Below are 25,171 nucleotides of genomic sequence, written 5' to 3'. Positions count from 1 at the left end.
TAATATCACAAGCTTATAAATGAATGTTGTAGGGACTGATGCAACCATCTCTGTCAATGATTAAACATATGTAGATACAATAGCTTTAACACTTAAAAGCTATACCTACTGAGAAAGCATTTATATAAACTGTATGATCAAACAATGTTTCACAAAAACAGATTAGACATAAGAAATTTTCCACACACACAAACACACACACACACACACACACACACACACACACACACACACACACACACACACACACACACACACACACATGTATATATATATATAATTTATTTATTTATTTATTTATTTATTTATTTATTTATTTATTTATTTATTTATTTATTTATTTATTTAACCTCAAAATTAGTTTTATACTGAAGGGATGGTCACATATGGTTGATTTCCTTCAGATTGAAGGAGGGTCTACATGAATATCACCACAATATCATTCCTGAATGTAGAAATACACTACCTGACAAAAGTCTTGTTGTCTATCCAAGTTTTAGGAACCGATAAAGTGACTTATATGAAAGGCAAAGGCCTCTAGATTACGCTTATTTTACCACAATAAAATATGATCATGCCTTGATTTTATATTATTTAATTAGGACAGTAAGACTTGACTTTGCTTAGACAAATGTTTTGTCACTTATTAGAAATAATGTTGAGTATAGAATATAAAGTCATGCTGCAGTGGAGACAGAATGAATATTGTGTCTGACTCCTATGAGCTTGGAGAACTGCATCTATACATCTCTGCAATGACTCAAATCACTGATTAATAAAGTCATCTAGAACGACAAAGAAAGCATTCTTGCAGGACTCCCAGAGTTCATCAAGATTGTTTGGATTCATCTTCACTGCCTCCTCCTTCATCTTGCCCCAGACATGCTCAATAATGTTCATGTCTGGTGACTGGGCTGGCCAATCCTGGAGCACCTTGACCTTCTTCGCTTTCAGAAACTTGGAAGTGGAGGCTGAAGTATGAGAAGGAGAAGATGCCTCAGGCTGTTGATGTTGCCATCCACTCTGCAGATCTCTCGCACACCCTCATACGGAATAAAACCCCAAACCATGATTATTCCTTTACCATACTTGACTGATTCCTGTGAGAATCTTGGGTCCATGCGGGTTCCAGTAGGTCTTCTGCAGTATTTATTATGATTGGGATGCAGTTTAATGGATGATTTATCAGAAATCGACCTTCTGCCACTTTTCCAAATAATCAGCTAGAAGTCAAGTTATGATTTGTTGCTCTTACAACTGGAATCGATGACAAGACTGTGAAGTCTTGCTGCAATAGCCCTATTTTGCAACTGTCCACAATCTCAATCATTACAGATTATTTAGGTAGGCTATATGAGATTGAGTAAAATGCTAATGTTTGTTTTATTCTATGACACATATATTGTGAGGTCTGCTATGATGATCCTTATTTTTAGATTTAATTATTTTAAAGCTTTTTAAAATGTAATTTAAAGTATTTTGAGTGTTTTTATTTCTTCAGCAATCAACTTGTCAGAATTACCAATATATTATTGTATTTGTTGTGATTTAAAATGACCAAAAAATGTTCACCTTTAGCCATTGAATCATCCCTTTTAGACTTTTGTTTTACTATTTAAAGGGATAGTCTTAAGCTGAAAGTCCTGTCATGGTTTACTCACCCTACATTTGTTCAAAAACAATTTGAGTTACTTTCTGTTGGACACCAAAGATGATATTTTGAAGATAGCACAAAAACCATAACATTAACTTCTATAGTATTTGTTTTTCCTTCTATGGAATTCAATAGAAACAGGTTTACAGCTCTCTTCGATGTTTTCAAATTTTTTTCAATGCTTTAATCTTCTTTAATGTTTGACATTTGTAATTATGTACACCCACTGCACATATACATTTGTAATTATGTTTATTTATCTGCATACTTTTGATTATGTACAGCAACCTGTACACATATTCATTTATTGTAAATCTCTGTTCACAGCTAATATAACTTGTATATAATGTTGATAGCACATCCATCTGTAAATATCACCATAGTTTTTCTTTAACTGCACTTTATATCTTATACCTGTATCCTGCACTTGCTGATATTGCACTGCTGGTTAGACCTAAACTGCATTTCGTTGCCTTATACTTGTACATGTGTAATGACAATAAAGTTGAATCTAATCTAAACAGAATTAAGAAACCCATAAATATTTGGAACCCCAAGGCTAAGTAAATAGTGGGTTAATTGTCATCCTTTTATGTTAGTTATACTTATTGTAAGCTTCAGTTGGCTTAAACTTTAAAACTCTGGGAATGCTAAACCGTTAATATTTGGTCGATTAAAGGTTTGACATTGATATCAGCCTGACATTGGGTTTTGATGTCAACCAGATTTCCATTTTAAATGCAACGTCCCCAAGACGTTGAGGTACAGCGTCAATCTGACGTCATGTTGACGTCTTGTGTCTGCTGGGTGTTTAAGGCCATTTTGGTCATCATACAGTAAACATCCGTCATCTTTTCATCAGTGACATGCATCTAAACAGTCTCTGAGTCAATGCGTGTAAAGATTTTGGACATCTTGGACACTTTTATTGCTTCCAAACAGTTTGCTGCAATTGTAAATCACCCATGTCTTGAGGTAATATAGTATGATGGGATTTACTGTCTATGTGCGATTTGGACAGGAATCACAGGACTGATTTTCTAATCCCCATAGACAATAAAAAATAAAGTAGTGACTGCAGGTTGAAGAAAAGTAGTGGAGTAAAACTAGCGATACTGCACTAAAAATGTACTCATTTATTTCATCAAACCCTAGTTTTCCTCAATGTTTGTAACATTTTTTCAACGCTTCAATCTTCTTTCATGTGTGACAGAATAAAAAAAAGTGAGTATTTTTTCATCCCTTTAAGTTAGTTATTACTTATTGTGAGCTTCAGTTGGCTCAAAGCTTATAACTCTGGGAACACCGAGTACACCTTAATACTGCACACTTAATATAACACATAATCATTGCACTACACTGCACAAACCCATTTATAAATGTACATATCTACTGCACATCTAAATTCTAAAATTTATGCTATACATATTACCATATCTATTTGTAATTCCTGCAAGTAACAATATATTGTGTATATTATGTTTATATATTACATATTCCTGAATAAAGCAATATTTGTTTTCAATTTTCTACAGAACAAACCATCTTATGCAATGATTTGCCTAATTACCTCAACTTGCCTATAACCTATTTAAGCCTTTAAATGTCACTTTAAGCTGTATAGAAGTGTCTTGTAAAATATCTAGTCAAATATTATTTGTTGTCATCATGGCAAAGATAAAATAAATCAGTTTTTATGAATGAGTTATTAAAACTATTATGTTTAGAAATGTGCTGAAACAATCTTCTTTCCGTTGAACAGAAATTGGAGGAAAAATATACTATAATATATATAATGGTTAGACGCCTGGTCAGACCGAAACTGTATTTCATTGCCTTGTACTTGTACACGTGTATTGACAAAAAAAGTTGATTTTTTTTCTACCTGAGAGAATGATTGGATCCACTTCATCGTATTCCCTTAAAACCCACAGGAACAGACGAGCCAGATCCAAAGAATAGATGAACTGACGCAGAGGTTTCCCTGAACCCCAGACCTGCAGAGGTTTACCTTCCTCTACAAGACACACAGGCACAAATGGTTAGTATCAAAAAGAGAGCTCAGCTTAAATGAGATTTTAAGCCTTTCATAATGTGTATTTGATTTTGATGGGGTTTATGCATGCACACAGACTTTTTTTATCTGTCAGTCAGCTCAAGCGCATCCAGTGAATGGTCATGCCATTCTAAAATCGCCATGTTTAAGATCTGATTTCTTTAAATATCAGTGATCTTTACTGTCTTATTGATTAATATATGATATAAAGTGGGTCTCAGGCCGGAAAAGAAGCGCTGCATTACAATGAAATTTAATGCAATTCTATCATGTCTTTAAAATATGGAAGTGTATTTCACCCCAGTATTTTCTGTGTTTTTAGCCTGCTGCTACTGACGGCACTATAGTTTACATGGTTTTTCATCTCGTTTTACTCTTGAAAAACTTAATGAATGCTTAAGTTTATTTAACTGATTGTATTTTAATCACATTACATAATCAATGCTGTAAAAGGAACAGTATAGAAATTGAAAATCGTCACATAACCGGAAGTTCAACTGGAAGTTCAGTCAGTCACAGGCTGAAAGACACTAGCTGTGCATGTAGCCCATTGTATCTCACTTTTTGCCAGGTAGGTCTTGTGAATCAATCCTGGCAGCACGTGACCGTCCTCAATGTTGAAGTTGTCATGAGCGCCAAACACATTGGTAAGAATACCGGCTGTGTATCGCCGACCGTACTGCTTAAAACAAGTCCTAATGAACAAACACACAAAACACACACAGGTTTGAATTTTAAAAGCTATAAACAATGTTTTACCAAAAAAATAATATTGAAATACAGTTTGGGTTTTTCCTAAATAGTGTTATTAAACAATTAGTTATAATTAAAAACAAAAAAAAAACTTTCTTTAAAATGGCCAAATGTTTGTTCATTGTGGTAATGGCTGTGATTTATTTAACTTATAATGATTTAACGGCATAATTCACCCAAAAATTACAATTTATTTGACCTCAATTGGTTGCAAACCTTTATGAGCTTCCTTTTTCTGTTAAACACTAAAGAAGATCTCTTAAATAAGGTTTGAAACCTGTAACCATTGACTTACATAGGAAAACAAATACTGTGGAAGGCAGTGGTGACAGGTTTTCCAACATTTTCCAAAAGAACTTATTTTATGTTCAGGTGATTAAAGAAACTTAAATAGGATTGTGACAACAAGTGAAAGTTTCAGGTTGAACTGAATAATGAACCAATTGCTTTGGTTGAACTGTCACTTTAAATGCATCACAGTGACAATATTTAAATGAAATCCACCTAATAGTTTAAAGAAAATTATAATAACATTTAAATCAAGTGGGCGACGTGGTGACACAGTGGGTAGCACAATCGCCTCACAGCAAGAAGGTTGCTGGTTTGAACCTCGGCTGGGTCAGTTGGCATTTCTGTGTGGAGTTTGCATGTCCTCCCTGCGTTCGCGTGGATTTCCTCCAGGTGCTCCGGTTTCCTCCCCAAGTCCAAAGACATGTGATATAGATAAATTGGGCAAGCTAAAATTGTCTGTGGTGTATGTGTATGATTGAGTGTTTATGGATGTTTCCCAGTGAAGGGTTGCAGCTGTAAGGGCATCCGCTGCGTAAAACATATGCTGGATAAGTTGGCAGTTCATTCCGCTGTGGCGACCCCAGAGTAATAAAGGCACTAAGCTGAAAAGTAAATTAATTGATTTACAGATAAAAACGGATGAACTCATAACTGAAGTGAAAAATAAAGAAAAAAAATGTGTTTAAATCTCATATAAATGCGTTGGTGAAATTGCAATGATATAATGTAAAATAAAACAACAAATAAAAAAAAGTTTGTCCTTTGAAATGCATAATGTCATAAATTGATCACAGTGAGATGAGCTAAATCGGTTTTATTTTAACTAGAACAGTATTTGTTGTAGTTACCCGGCCTTACCATTCACTAACCATGATCAGACTGGAGGTTCTGAATACCAGAAAATACTGTGATGTCTGAAAACAGCTGAACAACTGAAGTCTCCCCTATACCATCTGAATTGTACACTGTAAAAAAAAAAAATCCTGGTTGCTTTAAATTTTTAAGCCGAATCAAATTAACCTTATGAGTTCATTGAACTTATATTATGTTAAACCAAAGTCCCTTTAAGGCAAGTCATTTCACTAGGCGGTCATCTTCAAATGCCTCTCGGGCAGTATGCTCAGGCATTCTGTTTGAATGAGTAAACATCAAATTCTCCAACATTACTTGCCAAGCTTACCATTAAATTTCATATTATGAATAACCAATAAAAGTGCCCCCTCAGTTTTTATCAAGAATTGTTCACTTAAAACTGAAAATTCTTTCTATCATTAATTACTAACACTCCTGTCATTCCAACCTTCAGAACACACATTTAGATATTGTATAATATGAAATAGCAATAAATTATGAAAATTGTGAGATTAAAACTAGGCCTATAGTCCAGAGATCTGGTCCCCGCGTCAGGTCAGGGTGCGTCCGTATATAGTCTTTAAAACGCGAATTCGGTGGTGGAGGCGCACTCAACTCACAAGGGAGAAAGTGGACTAGTAGATGACATGAGACGAGCAGCCTAATTCATTACATGTTTTGGTTAACTAATTCTTTAAGTACAACTCTCTTGAACTCTAAAAGGAAAAAAAGCTGAAGAAATTTGCAGTTTAATTAATTTTAGCAAAAACGCAACTGCCAGTAATCTTCACAATAGTTTTTCAGTTAGAAGATATGTAGCCTAATAAACATGTTTAGTTCACTGCACAATCCCACAGTAGTCTACACTATAATTAATATTACTATTTATTGTATTCATTATTAATATTAATAATATTAAAATTAAGCTAAAATTGACGAAACGCAGAACCCTTTTGAATGTTTGCTTTCATTTTGATATGCTAAAGCACACTTTTACAGTTTTGTAGAGAAACATCCCATTATGCAGCAGCAGTCAAGTTAGGACACTTATAAAATGCCTTTTGCGTTTATAGATGATCGGCCTGCGAAGTCAAGTTTACAGTTATAAATGAAATAGGTATATAGTGTATAAGTGGATTTGCGGTGGATCAACCTCTCACGTGCGCTGCAGGTAGGCAGAATGATAATCTTTTAAAAATATGTCATTTAGGCTATACTGCTATTTGCTCATGCAAAATTAAACACCAGAAAATATATTGTAGGCCTATATTAAGAGCTAAAATACAGTTAGCACATCAAGATTGCTTTGACTTGTAGCTCACGGCCCTACAAAATTAAAATAACCTGAAACAAGTGATTTAAAATAGGCTAAATAACTAAATTAAATGACGAGTAGGTCTAGTAACCTAATAGTTTATGATGGTGTTTTTACAAATGGCAACCAGACAAATCACATAAAAAAAAACATAATTTACAATAGCCTAACATAGATCTTTATTTTTACTTTTAAAATGATGAAAAAAAAGTTAAATAGCATATTATTTGTTATCCTAAAAATTAACCAATTTTCACGGTTATAACTGTGAATTTGGAAAGAAACAAGCAGAATAAAATATGATTAAAAGAACTCGTTTGGCGCTGAAGCCATGATTTGTGTGCATTAATAAACGGTGTCGTTGCATTACTTTATTTAAAAAAAATTAGTAATTGCAATACTGCATATTATTATTATTATTATTATTATTATTATTATTACTATAGAAAAGGTATATTACTGCCTTAAGTCAGTAACTCAGGCAGTAATGCAAAGTAAAAATAAATGTGAATAAATAGCCTAAATGAAAGGAACAAGAGGGACCAAAATCAGTCACCAGGTCTAGGGCCTCCTGCGAACACAGGGAGAACATGCAAACTCCACACAGAAGCGCCAACTGACCCAGCCAAGGCTCGAACCAGCAACCTTCTTACTGTGAGGCGATTGTGCTACCCACTGTGCCACCGTGCTGCATAATTCTTTACATGTTGCATAATTTTACATATTCAGTTATTCTCTTGCCTCTCATAGTTGCTTCTGCTCTTCTGCAGGCTGCTCATCTTTCACACATAGCACAATTTTAGCCTGGCTCATTTCTTCTTCAATACATGCTTGACTTTCTTTAAGTTGCATGTCTGTACACTTTTAGAGACACTACTGCATACTTTTGGAGAATACTAAATCTTCTTTATATACTACACTACTTTCCAGGCTGCGAGAATTGCTGGAATGTTCCACAATTTAAAATATTATGGCTTTTTATTCTCTTTTTCTTTATTTATGTTACGCTTCCTTGATACAATCTTTATTATAAAAAACACTACAGAAATATTGATGTATTGCAGTGCATTGAAATGTGACCCAGATATGCTTTCATGTGGGGCATACATGCTTTAAACCTGTTTCTAACCTGTTTTGGACATCAATCATGCGCTTGGCGAAGGCATAACCGAAATTAGAGTCATGTGGTGGACCATTGTGGATCTGAAACAAACCAAGCAGTTACAAATAAATGATCATAAACATACGGCCTTGTGAAAAAGAAAGTACACTCACTTTTAATTCCATTGACACAATAAAAATAGTCTGGTTCATGAAAAGTGATAACTTTAACTGGACTGAAACAGTTTCAATTTACACTTCTATGTTAAGCTGCTTTGACACAATCTATTGTAAAACACTATAGAAATAAAGTTGAATTTAATTGAACCACACCTGGCCTTGATTTGGAGCACTCACACTTGTCAAACTGCAACACTGACACTTGGCCCTGCTTTCCCATATCTATCAGCTGATAGCCACTGATAATGCCCATTTAATCAAGTGATAACATTAGAAGCGGGCGCACCATTATACTCTAGATAAATACAAATAATACTGATAACATCTAAAAAAAAAACTTTAATTTTATTGGACCTTTAAATGCTAACTTCATTACCTCATATTCCAAACGAAAAAACATTTGTAATTGTGTTGTTCAATTTGAAACTCTTCACATCATGATAATCAGAATTATTTTATATGTGGCAACACTTAAACCTATTGGCATTCAGTGCACACATACGCTGTAAAAGAAATCTTTCTGCCTAACATTTATTTTAGTTTAATCAAATTAGGTTTTCTAGTCATCTTAACTCACCAAAAATGCATGAAGTGAAACTTTTTATAATTAAAAATATTTAGCTGAAACCTGATTATCTGTAACATAAAGACGTTTTTTACAGTGTAGCTCAAGTCGTAGTTCTCAGAAAATAACCAGTGCACAAACTGTAACTGAGTTGACAGTCATAATGGTTGTTTTCAATATATGACATGAGCGCAGCAGTTGTCATCCAATCCTCACCTATCCAACAACTATCGAGCCAATGGTTGGTATGAGGCAGTGCTGTCCGAACTTGTTCCTCACTTGTTGTTGCTATCATATTAAATATAATCAAAAAGCAAATAATGTCCTTTAGGCTTTTTCGAAAAATGCATGTAATTTGCAACAATCAACCAAATTTGAACCAATTTGAGTTTGAACCAAATGCAGAGTAGTGTCCCTGGTATGGGGTGTTTATGCTGATATGCCGTGTTTTGTTTTTCAGCAAACATGCTACTGTGCATTGTGCACAAACATCTCCTTATTGGTCCATTTTTGTCCAGAATAAATTTTTTGCTGGAGTCTCGCTTGGAGTATGCAGAGTTTATTTGAGTTTTCCTGGGTTCGGGTTTCCCTCACAGTCCAAAGGCATCCACTGCAGTGAATTAAAACTAAGATTAAAAACTAAATTGGCAAAGTGTATTGGTGTTTCCCAGTGATGGAGCTTAAAACTTATGGCACCTCCACGACACCGTTAACGTGTGGTCTTCCCCAAGGCTCAATTATCAAAGGAGAAAATTACATCTGTACTTATTTATTTTAAAGGCTCTTTTAGGTAAATTACCATCCTATCTTTCTAATTTGTTAACATTTCACACAAATAACCAACACACTAGATCTGGTTCATGTATTCGTCCAACAGTCCCAAGGGTACTGTCAGAACTTGGCAGACGTGCTTTTTCCGTTTACGCTCCCAGGGGTTGGAATGACCTGCAAAATCAGCTCAATCTTGACACACTTCCGACTCTGAGTACTTTTAAACATCTTTTATACAACATCTTAAAGGACACTTGTAATTGTTCTTTATGATCTGATGTTTTTATGAACAGTGATTTTGTAACTTTGTGTTATTGTTTTTGTGATATTATGTGAAACTTTATGTGCTGCCTGCCATCTTGACCAGGTCTCACTGGAAGAAGAGACGGTACTGTCTCAATGTGATCTCCTGGCTAAATAAAGGAAATAATTATAATTCTAGCACCTTCACTATTCTCTCTTTATATGCTCTCACTAGGTTCTTTTTTTCAGAAAATATGGCCTGCACCTTTATCCTTATGCGCGCGATAAACAAATCAATCTGTCATTCAAAAAGGAAAATGAGTCCTCTGTTTTGAACTCATTGTCGCTGTGCCTGGGGATAGGTAGAAGCATGGCTTTCTGAGAACTTTTTACTTCTAAATGAGGAGAAAACAGAGGTTGTTATATTTGGGCCCAATGATTTGTCGGACTGTAAACGCCTCAGGTTGGGCAACTTGAAGGAATTCAGATCACCCTAAGTACGTAACCTGGTACATTAGACCAGAACTTAAAGTTTGATAAATGTATCTCAAAAGTGGTTGGAAATAGTTTCTACCAACTCTGCCTTCTCTCTACAATGAAATCCTCTCTTCCTTAGAAATTGCCATACATGCGCTTATAACCTCCCGGTTGGACTATTGTAACTCTCTCTATTTTGGGCTGCCTAAGTCTCAGATTGCTCGCGTACAGTTAGTGCTAAACACAGCAGCTAGATTTTCTCCTATAAAGATGTTACTCCTATTTTGAGGTCTCTTCATTGGTTTCCAGTGACACAAAGAATCCAATTTAAAATCCTTCTCTTTGTGTTTAAAGCTCTACATGGTCTAGGCCCTCAATATTTATCCCAACTGATTGTTATTTACACTCCATCCAGACACTTGCGTTCCGCTGATCAGTTTTTATTAAAATTTCCAAAGGCCCACCTCAAAAGTAGCTAAGCAAGTCTAAATTAAATACTCATTTATTTTCTAGGTCTTTTAAAGCGCAAAGCCTTCTCTTCGGGGGTGGGGGGATTGGGGTGTTGGGAGTGGGGAGGGGGATCAAAACAGACCTGTTCTTAATCGTGTTTAGTGTTGGTCAACTGTGGTAGCATCTTTTAATTAGGCAAAATAAATTTTTTTTTGTTTTTTTTTATTGTTACACTTTCACTGTTTCTTTCTTATGTGCCTATTGCTGTTATTGTTTTTAAGCCCATATCTTTTGTTTATTTTTTCTCTGTAAGGCACTTTGTTCTGCCTTGTGGCAGTTGGAAACGTGCTATAAAAATAAATTGAACTTGAACTTATGCCACAGTAATTGTCAGTTCATTGCGCTGTGGCGACCCCTGATAAATCAGTGTAAGTGAGTGAACTTTGCCAAACTAAGCATTGCTCTTATGGTGTTTTCAGAGAATCAATCCTTCCAAACAGTCTGTTGTAGTCATTATATCGTCAAGAGCTGAAACGTTTAAAATGCCAATTTGAAGAGTTTGAGTTGTCGCTCATAGACAATTTTTGTCATTGCATAGGGAAATTTTCGATCTTCTGTGATCTGTGGATTATCTTGGATGTTTTCCACATGCAAATCATCTTCAGCATAGTAGATTGATTGACTTCCTCCTGAATATCCTCATTTCTCTTCATAAAATAAGCAGCCACAGTTGTTTCCCTAGAAAGATTGTTGACGATAGACCTACAGAGAATCTGCGCCCATCATATTTCAGCCCATTATTGAGTTGAATTATTTAAATGCATGTAACTGTCTATTTGGTCAGTTTCATATCAATTATACACAGAAAAAAAAGATTCATTGGATTTATTAAACATTTTTTAATGTAAGTGGTTGCATTAGGTGGAAGGGTCAGAATCATCCAGTCAATGTCTTATCATGTTGGCATTCGTTGAGGTCTACATGATCAGTTAATCAAGTGCATTCAATTTGTAGCCTTAACTCATATGAAAGCTGTGGGGCTGTACTTTGTTTTCCACACGTTTTTTTTGTTTGTTTTGGTTTTGGTTTAGTTTTTTCTAAATAGATAATAAATATATCTGTCATCTAAGGTTGTTAAACTTAACATTTTTTCAAGCTGCTAAGAATGGGGGCAGATGCACCATCAGTGTGCAATTTAAAACATAGCTTAGTTGACAAAAAGGGATAAGAGGTTACAACCTGCGCACTAAAAAATAGTTTTCTGTTGCACCATTGAACTTGGATTCAATGTAACTATATGGAGGCCCCTCCTCTTTTTTCCTTTTTTGTGACAGTTTAATTTTCGTTCAAACAGTGTTTTGTTTGCATCCAACAATATAGAAAAATAAGAACTTACTGAAGTTTTCTTCGCTTTCATGTGTATTGCAAGTTTAACATTTTGATTTTAATCACTTTTCACAGTATTTTCCTGTCTAACAATTTAAAGGTTTCCTAGAACTGGGTCGCATGCTGGTGTAAGATGGCTAAATCTCTCCAGAATATCAGACCCTAATAACTCTTATGGACTTTCATGAGGCAAGACCATAAGAGTTGCTATGCAATGCTACAATGGACTTTCTGATCTAAGAAGGGATCAGGAAACCAGCTGTTCAACTGTTCTATTCAAGTCATTCTGATTAAATCTTCCTGACTGTATGTCTTTGACAAAATCAGGGAAGAATGCCGGAATGCACCCTTCTTTCACCCCAAGCCCCTCTTCTTGACCCTAAAGCGACTTGCTGATCAGAGCACATTTCGCATAAAATGTCCAAGGTTTTAATATGGTGTATCTTGCAGCACTATATTCATGTTTGGTATCAATTTAAATGTCTCAGTGTGATTGGTAAAGTGGTCTTAATTTCACTGTATTATTTTACTTGTACATGCTGATTTGGTTTTTGACTTTGATTAAGATCTTTGCCAGATGCTCCCCTGACAAATAAAATGTTAAGTTTTGATTAATTCTGGAGTTTTGCGAATTCATTGTATCCAGTAGATTACGAGGAGTCTTCGCTACCCTTATGGTCCGGCATAAATTATTTGATTGATAGGCGCATTTGATTATACGTAGCCATTCCGAGCCGATAACATGTAGACCTTTTAATCATTTAACCACTGAAAGTAGCAAGTTGCACAGGCTTGGCTAAAGGATCTATTCTTTTAGGAATAGGTGAGCGTTATGCAACCAACCTATTTGAATATTAGTTAATCCTGCACCCTCTGACTATTTGTAGAGTGTCGACATATTGTCCCTGAGAAGACAAGCAAACCCGGGGCGTGAAACTCTGAGCGATATTGGTCCCTAATGAACGTACAATTTAGAATATCGGAACTCAGATATAAATCAAAACTCTAAATTAAATCATATATGACGAATGTGATCCGTTCTTACAATTAAAAATACAATCTAAATTTTAGGATCATTTAAATTGGAGTCAGATTGAATTAGAAGCTAAAAAACGAATATAAATAAATTCTAATAAATAATACAACTCTTTTCAGAAGCACTAGAAAAGGCTTACATGCATTAAACCTTCGACCATGCTGTTAGTTTCGTCATTGGGCTAATAGGTGGACTCCTACACTGGAAGGGCATTTGCTACGTAAAACTTATGCTGGTATAGTTGGTGGTTAATTCCACTGTGGTGATCCCTGATAAGTAAGGGACTCAACCAAAAAAAACTATTTAAAGGCCTCTGATTAAGTATTGCGTCATTCAGTGCAACTACTGAATGTGTAAGAGCCAGTTATGCATAATTCATTTGTGATAATGGTCACACTTTACAAAAAGGTTCATTAGCTAATGTTAGCAATGCATTTACTAACAGGAACAAACAATGAACAATACATTTACTACAGTATATATTCATGTTATTAAACGTTAGTTAATTAAAATACAGTAGTTCATTGTTAGTTCATGTTAACTCATGGTGCATTAACATCTATTAACATTAACTATGTTAACAAGCATGGGCTTGGATGTTAATAATGCATTAGTAAATGTTCAATTATGATTAATAAATGCTGTACATGTGTTGTTCATGATTAGTTCATGTTAGTAAATGCATTAACTAATGAACCTTATTGTAAAGTGTTACCATGATAATAATTTAGTTAAAAAGGTCAAAACATGATAAAAATTGATATTTAAATATAATAAGAATTAATTGTGGTTGTATTATCTAAAATGCATAATTTAATAATTGATACAGTTTAAAAACCTTTACTTTGGTATTTTGGCTTCCGACAGTAATACGTCCCAGGGTCATTAGTTCATACGTTTAAGTCAGATTGCAGTTATGGATGTTGGAAGCGACACAGTTTTTTGACCGAGCTGATCGAGTCTATTGTAACTTTGTATTTTTGTTTGCATTTCTTCAGTAAACCTATTTTTAAAAGAAGATTCGGTCTTACTCGCATTTTTGCAAATACTGGTTGTTGGAATAGAAGCTGCAAAAGGTGGTACATAAAGATTTGCATGAAAGGTGTGCCGCTACAGTATGCATTACCTTACGGAGAGCTTACTGTACAACCTATACTCTGAAAATATCCGTAAAGTAGTAATCCATATTCATTTTTTCCCCCCATTTATTTGTTTTTAAATTGCATTATGGGACCATGATCTTTCCATCTTTTAATTTTGAAAATTTATTAGAAAGTGACATTTACTGACATTTTTAATGGTTTGATATATAGTTTGGTTTGGTGTTGTGAGTTATGATACAAAATAAACTGCCAATATGTTTTCTGTCATTTGTTATTGAACATAATTTTCTCTATATTATTTCTTATACAATGTATTGTATTATAAATATTATTAAAAGACTCTCGATAAACTGCAGCGTTGAATTAAAATGTAAAACATTGAATTGAAAACATCGTCAACAGAGCAGAGATCTTCATCGCATAAGGCAGTTTTTTTTTTGTTAATAAACAAGAAAAACCTGTCGATCACACGATACATTCATTCATTTTCGGCTTAGTCCCTTTATTAGTCCGGGGTCACCACAGTGGAGTTAAAGGGTCACGAAACACCAAAACACATTTTTTGAGCTGTTGACAGTCGTATATGTGTCCCACACTGCTAAAAACACTATTAGGACACCTATATTCCACTAAAAAGTGTAAATTGGTTGTTTTTGCGTTATTTTAAGCAAATTCGTACTTCCTGTTTGAAACAAATTTTTGAAGCTGCATCACGGTCATGACATAATAGCGTGTATTCCAGCGTGCAGACTGGGCGTCTGTGCCAGAGTGAGTCTTATTACGTCTTACAGTGTGATGCATTAATGCATGAGTAAGGCTTGGGTCAAACCAATCAGCGCGCTCTATTGTGCAACTTCATTAATATTCATTAGTGTCATCGTGTCTACACGACAGAGACGCCACGTTGTGTTGGCAAAACAAGCGTGAAGTGTTGTTTATATAGTTTGCTGCAGTTAAGTTTTGTTTTCATTTTCTCTCTGTGAGAGCTCAGCTGGAGTCACGTGTGGATTAACAGTGTACGTGACGCTCGACAACAATAACTTACGTGTCTAAGGAGGAACATTGTTTACATGAGAGCTGTTCTCATCTGCAAACGCTGAGATCCGGATTCGCTTGTAGTTTTCTCTTTATAAAGACGCGGCTCTAGTTGCTGGTGATTGTCCTGTCTCTACAGATTTGGTAAGTGAGCGACCAGTGCTCTTTGTTTGTTCAGTTTGTTCGTATCGAACTACGTTAACTATTGCACCGAGTGTAAACACGTTAGCACCACAACCAAACTTTAACCTCGGGTAGGGTTTTTACCGCATTTTGTGACTGGAATAACACACGCGGCTTTCTGACGCTACCTGCCGAGTGCATCTAAGTTTCCGGGAAATGCGGAGGGTTTTTTTCTCTCATTCGCCGTGCGGTATCAAACATTGCATGAAAAATACACGGTTAGAGCAGATCCTCGAATCAAATATCTCGTTTGTCGCGAGGGGCATGAATGAATTCCCTGAATGAAAGAGCCAAACTGCTGTTAAAGTCCAACATTTAATAATTTGGCAAATAATTTGACTACAGATGTCCATGTAGTTTAAACACCATCACTTTCTCTTGTGTGTGTATTTTGACTCCGAAACTTGTGCGTGCCCAAATAGACACTCCCACACCCTCCCACTTTAGTTCCTCCGACACTCCCCCTAAACAGAGCTGGACACGCCCACTTTTCTGACTTTTTCCAAAGTAGAGGTGTGAAAACACCCTGCTGAATCGAGGGGGTTTCATGGCCCTTTAACAGCCAACTTATCCAGCACATGTTTTTACCCAGCGGATGCCCTTCCAACTGCAACCCATCACTGGGAAAGATCACACGATACAGAACCTGTTAATTAATAGGTAATTTTAGAGTTCTGCCTTACAAACATGTGGTCTTTGTACAAACTATAACTAGTTGCTAATCTTCTACTGTGGAATTTACATTTCATTTTAAACAAGAGCTTATGGACAGTTGGTGGAACCCTACCCAAATTATGATTTTTTTATTGTGTCCTGATACAGGAAGAGTTTAGAGGTTGTCCTTTTTTATCATGTGACTCCACTAAAATGTCAAAAGGTGTTCAAAGTCTCTCAGGTCCTAAATTCTCTAAAAAATAAACTTGATCAACTGGTTTGTAATTATAGAGGAAGGTTTCAGTCAACTGATTATGGTCAACAAATGCATCATGGTATGTGAAAATGCATGCCAGAAGCTTTTAAAGTAATGCTATAAATATTTACCATGGTCTCATCAATAGGGTATGTGGTCTTATCTGGGAAAATACAGGTGGACAGGCAAGAGACGACCTTCACCACTCCAAATTCATTAGCCGTCTGAAGCACGTTGTCATTTATGAACACATTATTTCTCTGAAAACAACGACAACAAACAAACAAACAAACAATACAAGTTATCACAAGTTACATGTCCACCCTTTTATATGCATTATATATCAGGGCCGGAGTGGGACTCCTTTTTAGCTCTGGAGTTTCAAGCCTTAGACTGGCCCACCTCAGTCGACAACTGACTATATTAAAATAACGTCATTTCCAATTCAGTTTCAAATGACACTAACACATCTTTTTCAAGGACAAAGCTGCTTTAGAACTTCAAATGTTTTTCATAAATATGAGAACATTAATTCTTTATCGATATCCAGTCCTTTGTAACAGTCGTCACACACACAAAAAAAATTTGTATCCCTACATAAGTAACCCAAACAGTATTTTATGTCTTAATACTGAAAATGAAAAAAAACACATTATTCTCTGGTGAGGATCGAACTCGGGACAGTCGCATCATTATGTAACGTGCTAACCACTAGACCACGATGGCACTGTTAAGCTATAGCCCCTTTCACACAGTGATACCGGTAAATATCTGGAAAATTTATGGAACGACTTTACCGGTATATTCAAAAAAGCGCTGTTCACACAGGCGAGGACGTTACGGAAATTTTCCAGAAAAGAGCATTCACACATCCATTCCAAAATAGCGGTAAATTCTGACATCATTCACCACAAATGAGCTTTAAACGGCTGCGCTTGTGTTTGTAAACATTTGACTAAATTACAAACTCTGTGGATGATCAATATTGTGAACAACTTTCGCAGGATCACTTTCGCATGTCGAGATGTTCATAATATGTGTGTGTGCAGGCGCTCACAGGCTGTTTCACAGGCACACACAAAGCTTAAAGGTAAACAAACAACGGCTTATCATAAGCATCTCATTTATGATTATTTACACAGTTGGCATTAGGAAGAACATATAAACGTGATCTGACTAACTTCTAGCAGCTGAATGTGTCTGGAAAAATATTCAAAGGCTTTTATTCTCACAAACCGCGCGGACGTAAATGCGTCTGACTGTTGTGATTGGCTAAAGCAGACGTCTCACGTCAGCACGTTCTAGACGTGCACGCGCTTATTCCGGCAGTCTTCCATCTGCGTTCACACAGCGCAGCATTCCGGCAAATTGCCGGTAATGTTAAAACTTCTCTTTCCGGAAAATAGCCAAAGCGAATTTACCGGTATTTTCAAAAAGGACCTGTTCACACATACAAGCTTTCCGAAAGGTCTGTATGTGTGAAAGGGGCTTATGTAATGTTATCTGCTCCTATTGATGTCTACTCTTTTTGTACCCATTTTAGATTTCTGATCAAGTTATATCAGATTTATTAATGTAGTGCATCATCTGATTTTCATTGAGCAGGTGTAATATTCGTTAATATTAATTAATATTCAATAAGGTGCCGTTGTTTGGGGTGAAATGGTGTGCAGCCCGCAGGTTAATGATCATCATTAACCTGCGGGCTGCATTTTGCTCACTGGGCTGCGAGAAAATAAATAAAAAGAGCGGAGCTGTGGCAAAATAATGATTAAAAAGAGTGAGGTTATGCTCAAATAAACAAATAAATTTCAAAAAGTGCAACTGCTGAGGATGCAAGCAGCTAGGGACACCGGCCCTCGCGGCCAAAAAACGGACCGGCCCACTGGGAATTCTCCCGGTTCTCCCGATTAGCCAATCCGGGCCTGTTATATATATATATATATATATATATATATATATATATATATATATACAGCTGGAACATTTTGGATTTTTTTTTTTCTAGGAATAATATTTCTAAAGGAGCTGTTGACATGGAAATTTGGTAAAATCCCAAACAATACACACACAAAAGTAAAACAAAAAAACTATTTGAAAATGAGTTCTGTGTAACAACAATGAAATGACACAAGGCGAAAGCGCTGAACTACTGAAATGTGTTTAATATTTTATATAAAAGGCTTTTTTGGTGCTGGCAGCTTAAAGATGCTGAGAGTGAATGAAGTCACATGGAATTCTCAGGTGTGAGTTTCTCACAGACTTCAACAGAGTGTAAAAATCTTGATGGTTCTGTGGGTCTCGTCTATTAAATCTGAGCTTTATTTTGTGTTTTCTATTGGATTTAAGTCAGGTGAGAGTTTCCTTGGCTGTGTTTTGGATCATTGTCTTGCTGAAATGTCCAACCTGGTTTCATCTTCATTCTCCTGCTAATGTAGATGTTGAACTGAAGCAGCTGATGTTTACACTGAGTAAGAGCAGAGGGTTGCTGAAGAACTACTGAGAGATTTTAGCTGCTGTCTGGGCTTTCACTGCCTTTCTACACCTCCCTTTCTTCATGTGTTCAATACTTTTTCCCTACGTCATTTCCTTTTATTACACATAACTTCATTTGTGAACTAATTACATTTGTTTTCTTTGGATATATGGATTTTGTTGGTTGTTACCAACATCAAAATTGATGAAAATTCAAGTCAACAGCACTGTTCAGTACTCATTTCCCCCCACATTTCAAGTGTTAATAATTACCCAGAAGTCCAGGTTTTGTCTCATGTTCCTGAAGAGCCCGCCCACCATGGCAGCTAAATGAATGACGTGTGTCGGACGATATTTCTCAAAGATTGCCCTGGTCTCTTTAGCGCTCCTAAAACAGTGAATGTTAATATAGTTATCATGCATGACAGCCACGTTAAAATCTGTTTGTATTTCTAAGGAACAATATTCAGGGAAATGTTTCCAATATGTGGATTGATGACATGGTTTACTTTCGGGATTATAAAAATACCTGTTTTTTACAGCCATTATAAAATCTGCTTGAATTCCTGAGAAACAACATTCAGGGAAGTGTTTCAAAACTGTGGATTTATGATCTGGTTTACTTCTTATACAAAGACCAGTTCTATACTGTATGATTTAGGTGCACACCTCTTTATTAAATTAACCATATAGGTGTGGCTAACTTGACTTTGGGATTTAGCTGTATTGATATCAAGAAGCATTGAGAAAAATAAACAGACAAAACAAATACAGTAGGGAACAGGCCCGGCGCCAGGATATCAGAACTGAGGGGGCATTTTAAATCCAGAGGGGGGCACTAGACCTGGTGGCTGATTTTGGTCTCTCATGTTCCTTTCACTTAGGCTATTTATTTACATTTATTATTACTTTACTTTGTTACTGACCTAAGGCAGTAATATACGTTTTAATAGTAATAATAACAGTTTCGCTATAACTGATTTTATTAATGATGGTAATGCAACGATACCGCTTATTAATGCAGACGGATCATGGCTTTAGTGCCAAACGAGTGCTTTAAATCATATGTTATTCTCCTTATTTATTTCCATTTTATTTCAAATAACAGGCATATGAATGTTTAAAGTTTTAGGTAAAGACGTCAAATTATGCCCACACATGCAAGCTGACCCACGATCAGTATAACCGGTAAATAAATATAGTGAAATCAGCTTAACCGAGTCATCACGCTTCACGTAGCCTATTACCCAACCAACATCAGTGTTAGGGAAAAGCTGAATGTTACAATCTAATGTCATTCAAAACAATTACTTAGTGCCATTTTAAGGCATTAGTGTAGCCAGAAAAATACCTAAAAAAGATACCAAAATTCATAGTTATTACCGTAAAAATTAGTTTGGCACGGATAACACGCAACTCAGGCAATATAACTTTTTTTCTTTAAAAATAAAGATTTATCTTAGGCTATCATAAGTGTGTTTTTCGTGATATTGTCTGGTTGTCATTTGTAAACCATCATAAACCATTAGGTTACTAGGCCTACCCGTCATTTTATTTATTTATTAAGCCTATTTTAATAACTTGTTTTCTGGTTATTTTCATTTTAGGGCCATGAGATACAAGTCAAAACAAACTCGATATGCTGACTGTATTTTAGCTCTTAAAATAGTTTTACAATATATTTTATGCTGTTTAATTTTGCATGAGCAAATGGGAGTATAGGCTAAATTACATGTTTATTAAAGATTATCATTTAGCCTACCTGAAGCATGTGAGAGGTTTCTCGGTTGATTCGTGGTAAATCCACCTAAGCAATATATTCCATTTATAACACTGCAAACTTGACTTCGCAGGCCGATCATCTTTAAACGCAAAAGGCATTTATTAAGTGTTATACCTTGACTGCTGCTGCATAATGGGATGTTTCTCTACCCAACTAGTGCGCTTTTTAGCAATGTCAAAATGAAAGCAAACATTCAAAGGGTTCTGCGTTTTGTCAATTTTAGCTTAATTGTAATCATATTAATAACAATATTAATTAACAAATTAAAATATTATATATAGTGTAGCCTACTGTGGGAAAACACTGCCTACTGGTTTTATTAAAACATTTTATTTGGCTACATCTTATCTTCCCAAATAACTAATGTGAAAATGACTGACAGTTGCGTCTCTGCTAAAATTAATTTAACAGCAAATTTCTTTTGCGTTTCTTCCTTTTAGAGCTCAAGAGAGTTGTGTTTAAAGAATTAGTTAACTAAAACATGTAATGAATTAAGCTGCTCGTATCATGTCACCCGCTTTTCTCCCTTGTGAGTTGAATGCGCCTCCATCGCCGTGTGCGCGTTTTATTTACGGGCGCACCTGACCTGACGCGGGGACCGGATCTCTGGACTATAGGACTAGCTTTAATCCCACAATTTTCATAATTTAATTGCTATGTCATATATTTTAAAATATTTAAATGTGTGTTCTAAAGGTTGGAACGACAGGAGTGTTAGTAATTAATTACAGAAAGAATTTTCAGTTTTGAGTGAACAAGCCTTTATGAAAACTGGGGGGGGGGCACAAATTCTTTCTGAAGGGGCAATGCCTCCCTTTGCCCCCCACCCCTCGTCCAATATAAAGTCCAATATAGTCCAGTGATAGACTTGTAGTCAAATACACATGGGTGAATACATTTTGTCTATTGAATGACTAGTCTGTGTCTTGACTGTTGTTGAACATCTATTACATTTTCTTTCACAGCCAAAATTTCAACCAAGACAACATCTATTTTTAGATTGTTATATTGTTTAGTTGACATCTATTAAATAAAGAAAAAATGTTTGGTATGTTAAACAGTAAAAAAAAAAAAAAAAAATGAAATTGCTGTCATCTGAGGAGTTTCTTCCTTATGTTGAAAGCAAACAATCTTTTGAAGAATGTTTGTAATCAAATACTAGCTGTTTTCTCATACAGTCATAAAATATAAGTCCATTTTTGCAAAGTTAATGGCTGTAAGACATGTACAGGGCATCCGGAAAGTATTGATAGCGCTTCACTTTTCTCCCACATTTTATATGTTACAGCCTTATTCCAAAGTGGATAAAATCCTTTTGTTTCTTCAAGATTCTACACACAATACCCCATAATGACAATGTGAAAAAAGAGTTTTTGAGCCTGTTGCAAATTTTACAAAAATAAAGAAGCTGGAAAATCACATTTACATCAGCATTCACAGCCTTTGCCATGAAGCTCTAAATTGAGCTCAGGTACATTCTGTTTGTACTGATCATTCTTGAGATGCTTCAGCAGCTTCATTGGAGTTCACATGAGGTCAATTCAGTTGATTGGACATGATTTGAAAAGGCATACACCTGTCTATATAAGGTCCCAGAGTTGACAGTGCATGTCAAAGCACAAACCAAGCATAAAGACAAAAGAATTGTCTGTAGACCTCCGAGACTGGATTGTCTTGAGGCACAAGGCTGGGGAAGGTTACAGAAACATTTCTGCTGCTCTGAAAGTTCCAATGAGCACAGTAGCCTCCATCATCCGTAAGTGGAAGATATTTGGAACCACCAGGACTCTTCCTTGAGCTGGCCGGTCACCTAAGCTGAATGATCGGGGGAGAAGGACCTTAGTCAGGAGGTGATCAATACCCGATGGTCACATTGTCTGAGCTCCAGCAGTCTTCTGTGGAGAGAGGAGAATCTGTGCAGCAATCCACCAATCAGGCCTGTATGGTAGAGTGGCCAGACGGAAGACACTCCTCTCCTGGAAATTCTCTTTATGGAGTGAATGCCAGGCGTTACGTTTGGAGAGAACCAGGCACCGCTCATCACCAGGCTAATAGCATCCCTACAATGAAGCATGGTGGTGGCAGCATCATGCTGTGGGGATGTTTTTCAGCAGCAGGAACTGGAAGACTAGTCAGGATAGAGGGAAAGATGAATGCAGCAATGTACAGAGACATCCTGAATGAAAACCTGCTTCAGAGTGCTCTTGACCTCAGACTGGGGCGACGGTTCATCTTCCAGCAGCACAATGACCCAAAGCACACCGCCAGAATATCAATGGAGTGGCTTCACAACAACTCAGTGAATGTCCTTGAGTGGCCCAGCCAGAGCCCAGAACTAAATCCTATTGAACATCTCTGGAGAGACTTGAAAATGGCTGTACACCGTCACTTCCCATCCAACCTGATAGAGCTCGAGAGGTACTGCAAAGACAAATCGGCAAAAACTCCCCAAAACAGGTGTGCCAAGCTTGTGGCATTATATTCAAAAAGACTTAAGGCTGTAATTGCTGCCAAAGGTGCATCAACACAGTATTGAGCAAACTCTGTGAATACTGATGTACATGTGATTTTTATTTTTATTTTTTATACATTTGCAACAATAACAAATCTTTTTTCACATTGTCATTATGGGGGATTGTGTGTAGAATGTTGAGGAAATAAATAAATTCTATCCATTTTGGAATAAGGCTGTAACATAAAAAATGCAAAAAAAAAGTGAAGCGCTATAAACACTTTCTGGATCCCCTGTAAGTGTTTATGGTTAATAACATTCTCCAAAATGAAGTAAGTAAGTTGAACATGTGGAGGTTGGATAATTTCCAACTTCTAAAACAAACCAACAAAATAATGCAGTAGCATTCGAGTACTATTGCAAGATGCACTAAAAGCACAAAGCATTCAAATCTTATGAGATTTTTATTTATTTTTTATTATTTTTTATTTTGGTACCAAAAGGAATGGTTCAGTCAAAACCGAAACTTCTGTTAACATTTATACTTGCAGTACATCACTTGTTCCCATTTGAGGTTTTTCTGCTAAACACAAAAAAAGATATTTTGAAGAATGCTGGCACCCATTGCCTTCCATAGCAATGTTTTCCAACATTAGAAGTCTTTAAAATATCTTCGTTTGTGTTTAACAGAAGAAAGCAATGGACGAAGGTTAAAAGTATATGAGTGTGAATAAATGAAAATGTAATTTCTATTTTTGGATGAAATATGCCATTGAACTTCAGTGACCCAATGCACACAACTATGTTTTATTTTTTACATGTATAAAATGTTTTTTTCTTTCTTTATATTTCCTTCTGGGAAGGAACCCTGTTGCTGATGCCCAATTACACCAACAACAATAAACAATCACTCTAGTATTATGAGAGAAAGCACTGTAATTTCATGAATTGTTTTTATTTTTTATTTTTTGGTACTTAAAGGGATTTCTGTCATCATTCATTATACATCACTTACAACCTATTTGAGTTTCTTTCTTATGTTAAACACGAAAGAAGATGTTTTGAAGAATACTGGCACCCATTGACTTCCATAGTAATTTTACATGCATTGGAAGTCTTCAAAATATCTTCTTTTGAGTTCAACAGAAAAAAAAAAAGAAATGTATGAAGGTTAAAACTACATGAGTGTGAATAAATGTCATTTTCATTTTTTTTATTTATTTTTGTGAAATATGCCATTGAACTTTAGTGACCCAATGCACACAAGTGTTTTTATGTTTTGCATGTATAAAATGTTTTTTTTTTTTTCTTTCTTTATATTTCCTTCTAGGAAGGAACCCTGTTGTTAATGCCCAATTACTCTAAGGACAATAAACAATCACTCTAGTATTATGTGAGTTACTGGAAATGGATTCAAATTAAATTGGTGTTGACCTTAATTCAGTTACCATACTTGGTAACAATGGTCCATTATTGCACTTTCACTCCCCATTAAATGACAGAAAGAGAGTAGAAAGAATCTTGTGTAGGGGTATTATTTCAAAATACAGCCAAAGCACTCAAATTTCATGATTTTTTATTTTATTTTTGTATAAAGGGGGGATTCAGCCAAAACTATCATTTCTGTCATCATTTATTCATCCATCACTTGTTCCTATTTGAGTTTCTTTATTCTGTTAAGCACGAAAGAAGATATTTTGAAGAATGTTATAGCACCCATTGACTTCCATAGCAATTTCCTTCTACTTTGGAAGTTTTCAAAAAATCTTCTTTTGGGTTCAATAGTAAAAAAAATAAATAAATAAATGTATGAAAGTTAAAACCACATGAGTGACCCAATGCACAGAACTAAGTTTTATTTTTTACACAAAACATTTGTTGTATTTATTTTTGGAAATAAACCCTGTCATTAATGCCTAATAACACCAAGGACTATAAATAATCACTCTGGTATTATGAGAAATACTGGAAATGGAATTAAAATTAAATTGGTGTGGGCGCTAATGTAGTTACTGTAGTTGGCAACAATGGTTTAACACTAAGGGCTCTATTTTGACGGTCCATGCACAAAGCGCAGAGCTCAGGGTGCAAACGCATTCA

General features: G+C 35.7%; 2 protein-coding genes across 2 annotated transcripts in view; one reads left to right on the top strand and one right to left on the bottom strand.

Annotated features, from left to right (window-relative positions):
• The window catches only part of pax1b (paired box 1b), a 93,942-nt gene that overhangs the window by 15,596 nt on the left and 53,175 nt on the right, over nucleotides 1-25,171 (top strand). Inside the window, exon 2 of the mRNA XM_073933824.1 lies at nucleotides 3,589-3,695. The gene's annotated coding sequence lies outside the window, so the exon portion shown is untranslated. The remainder of the gene's footprint in view (nucleotides 1-3,588; nucleotides 3,696-25,171) is intronic.
• gfus.3 (GDP-L-fucose synthase, tandem duplicate 3) overlaps nucleotides 1-25,171 on the bottom strand; it is a 36,219-nt gene that overhangs the window by 1,866 nt on the left and 9,182 nt on the right. Inside the window, exons 3-7 of the mRNA NM_001077284.2 lie at nucleotides 19,110-19,224; nucleotides 16,493-16,621; nucleotides 8,051-8,124; nucleotides 4,272-4,405; nucleotides 3,540-3,671 (exon numbers count right to left, since the gene is read on the bottom strand). Of these exons, the coding sequence (NP_001070752.2) occupies nucleotides 3,540-3,671; nucleotides 4,272-4,405; nucleotides 8,051-8,124; nucleotides 16,493-16,621; nucleotides 19,110-19,224 (584 nt within the window). The remainder of the gene's footprint in view (nucleotides 1-3,539; nucleotides 3,672-4,271; nucleotides 4,406-8,050; nucleotides 8,125-16,492; nucleotides 16,622-19,109; nucleotides 19,225-25,171) is intronic.

Source organism: Danio rerio, chromosome 20 (assembly GCF_049306965.1).
Source record: "Danio rerio strain Tuebingen ecotype United States chromosome 20, GRCz12tu, whole genome shotgun sequence".
Classification (NCBI taxonomy): domain Eukaryota; kingdom Metazoa; phylum Chordata; class Actinopteri; order Cypriniformes; family Danionidae; genus Danio; species Danio rerio.
This window is presented reverse-complemented; position numbering and strand designations above follow the sequence as displayed.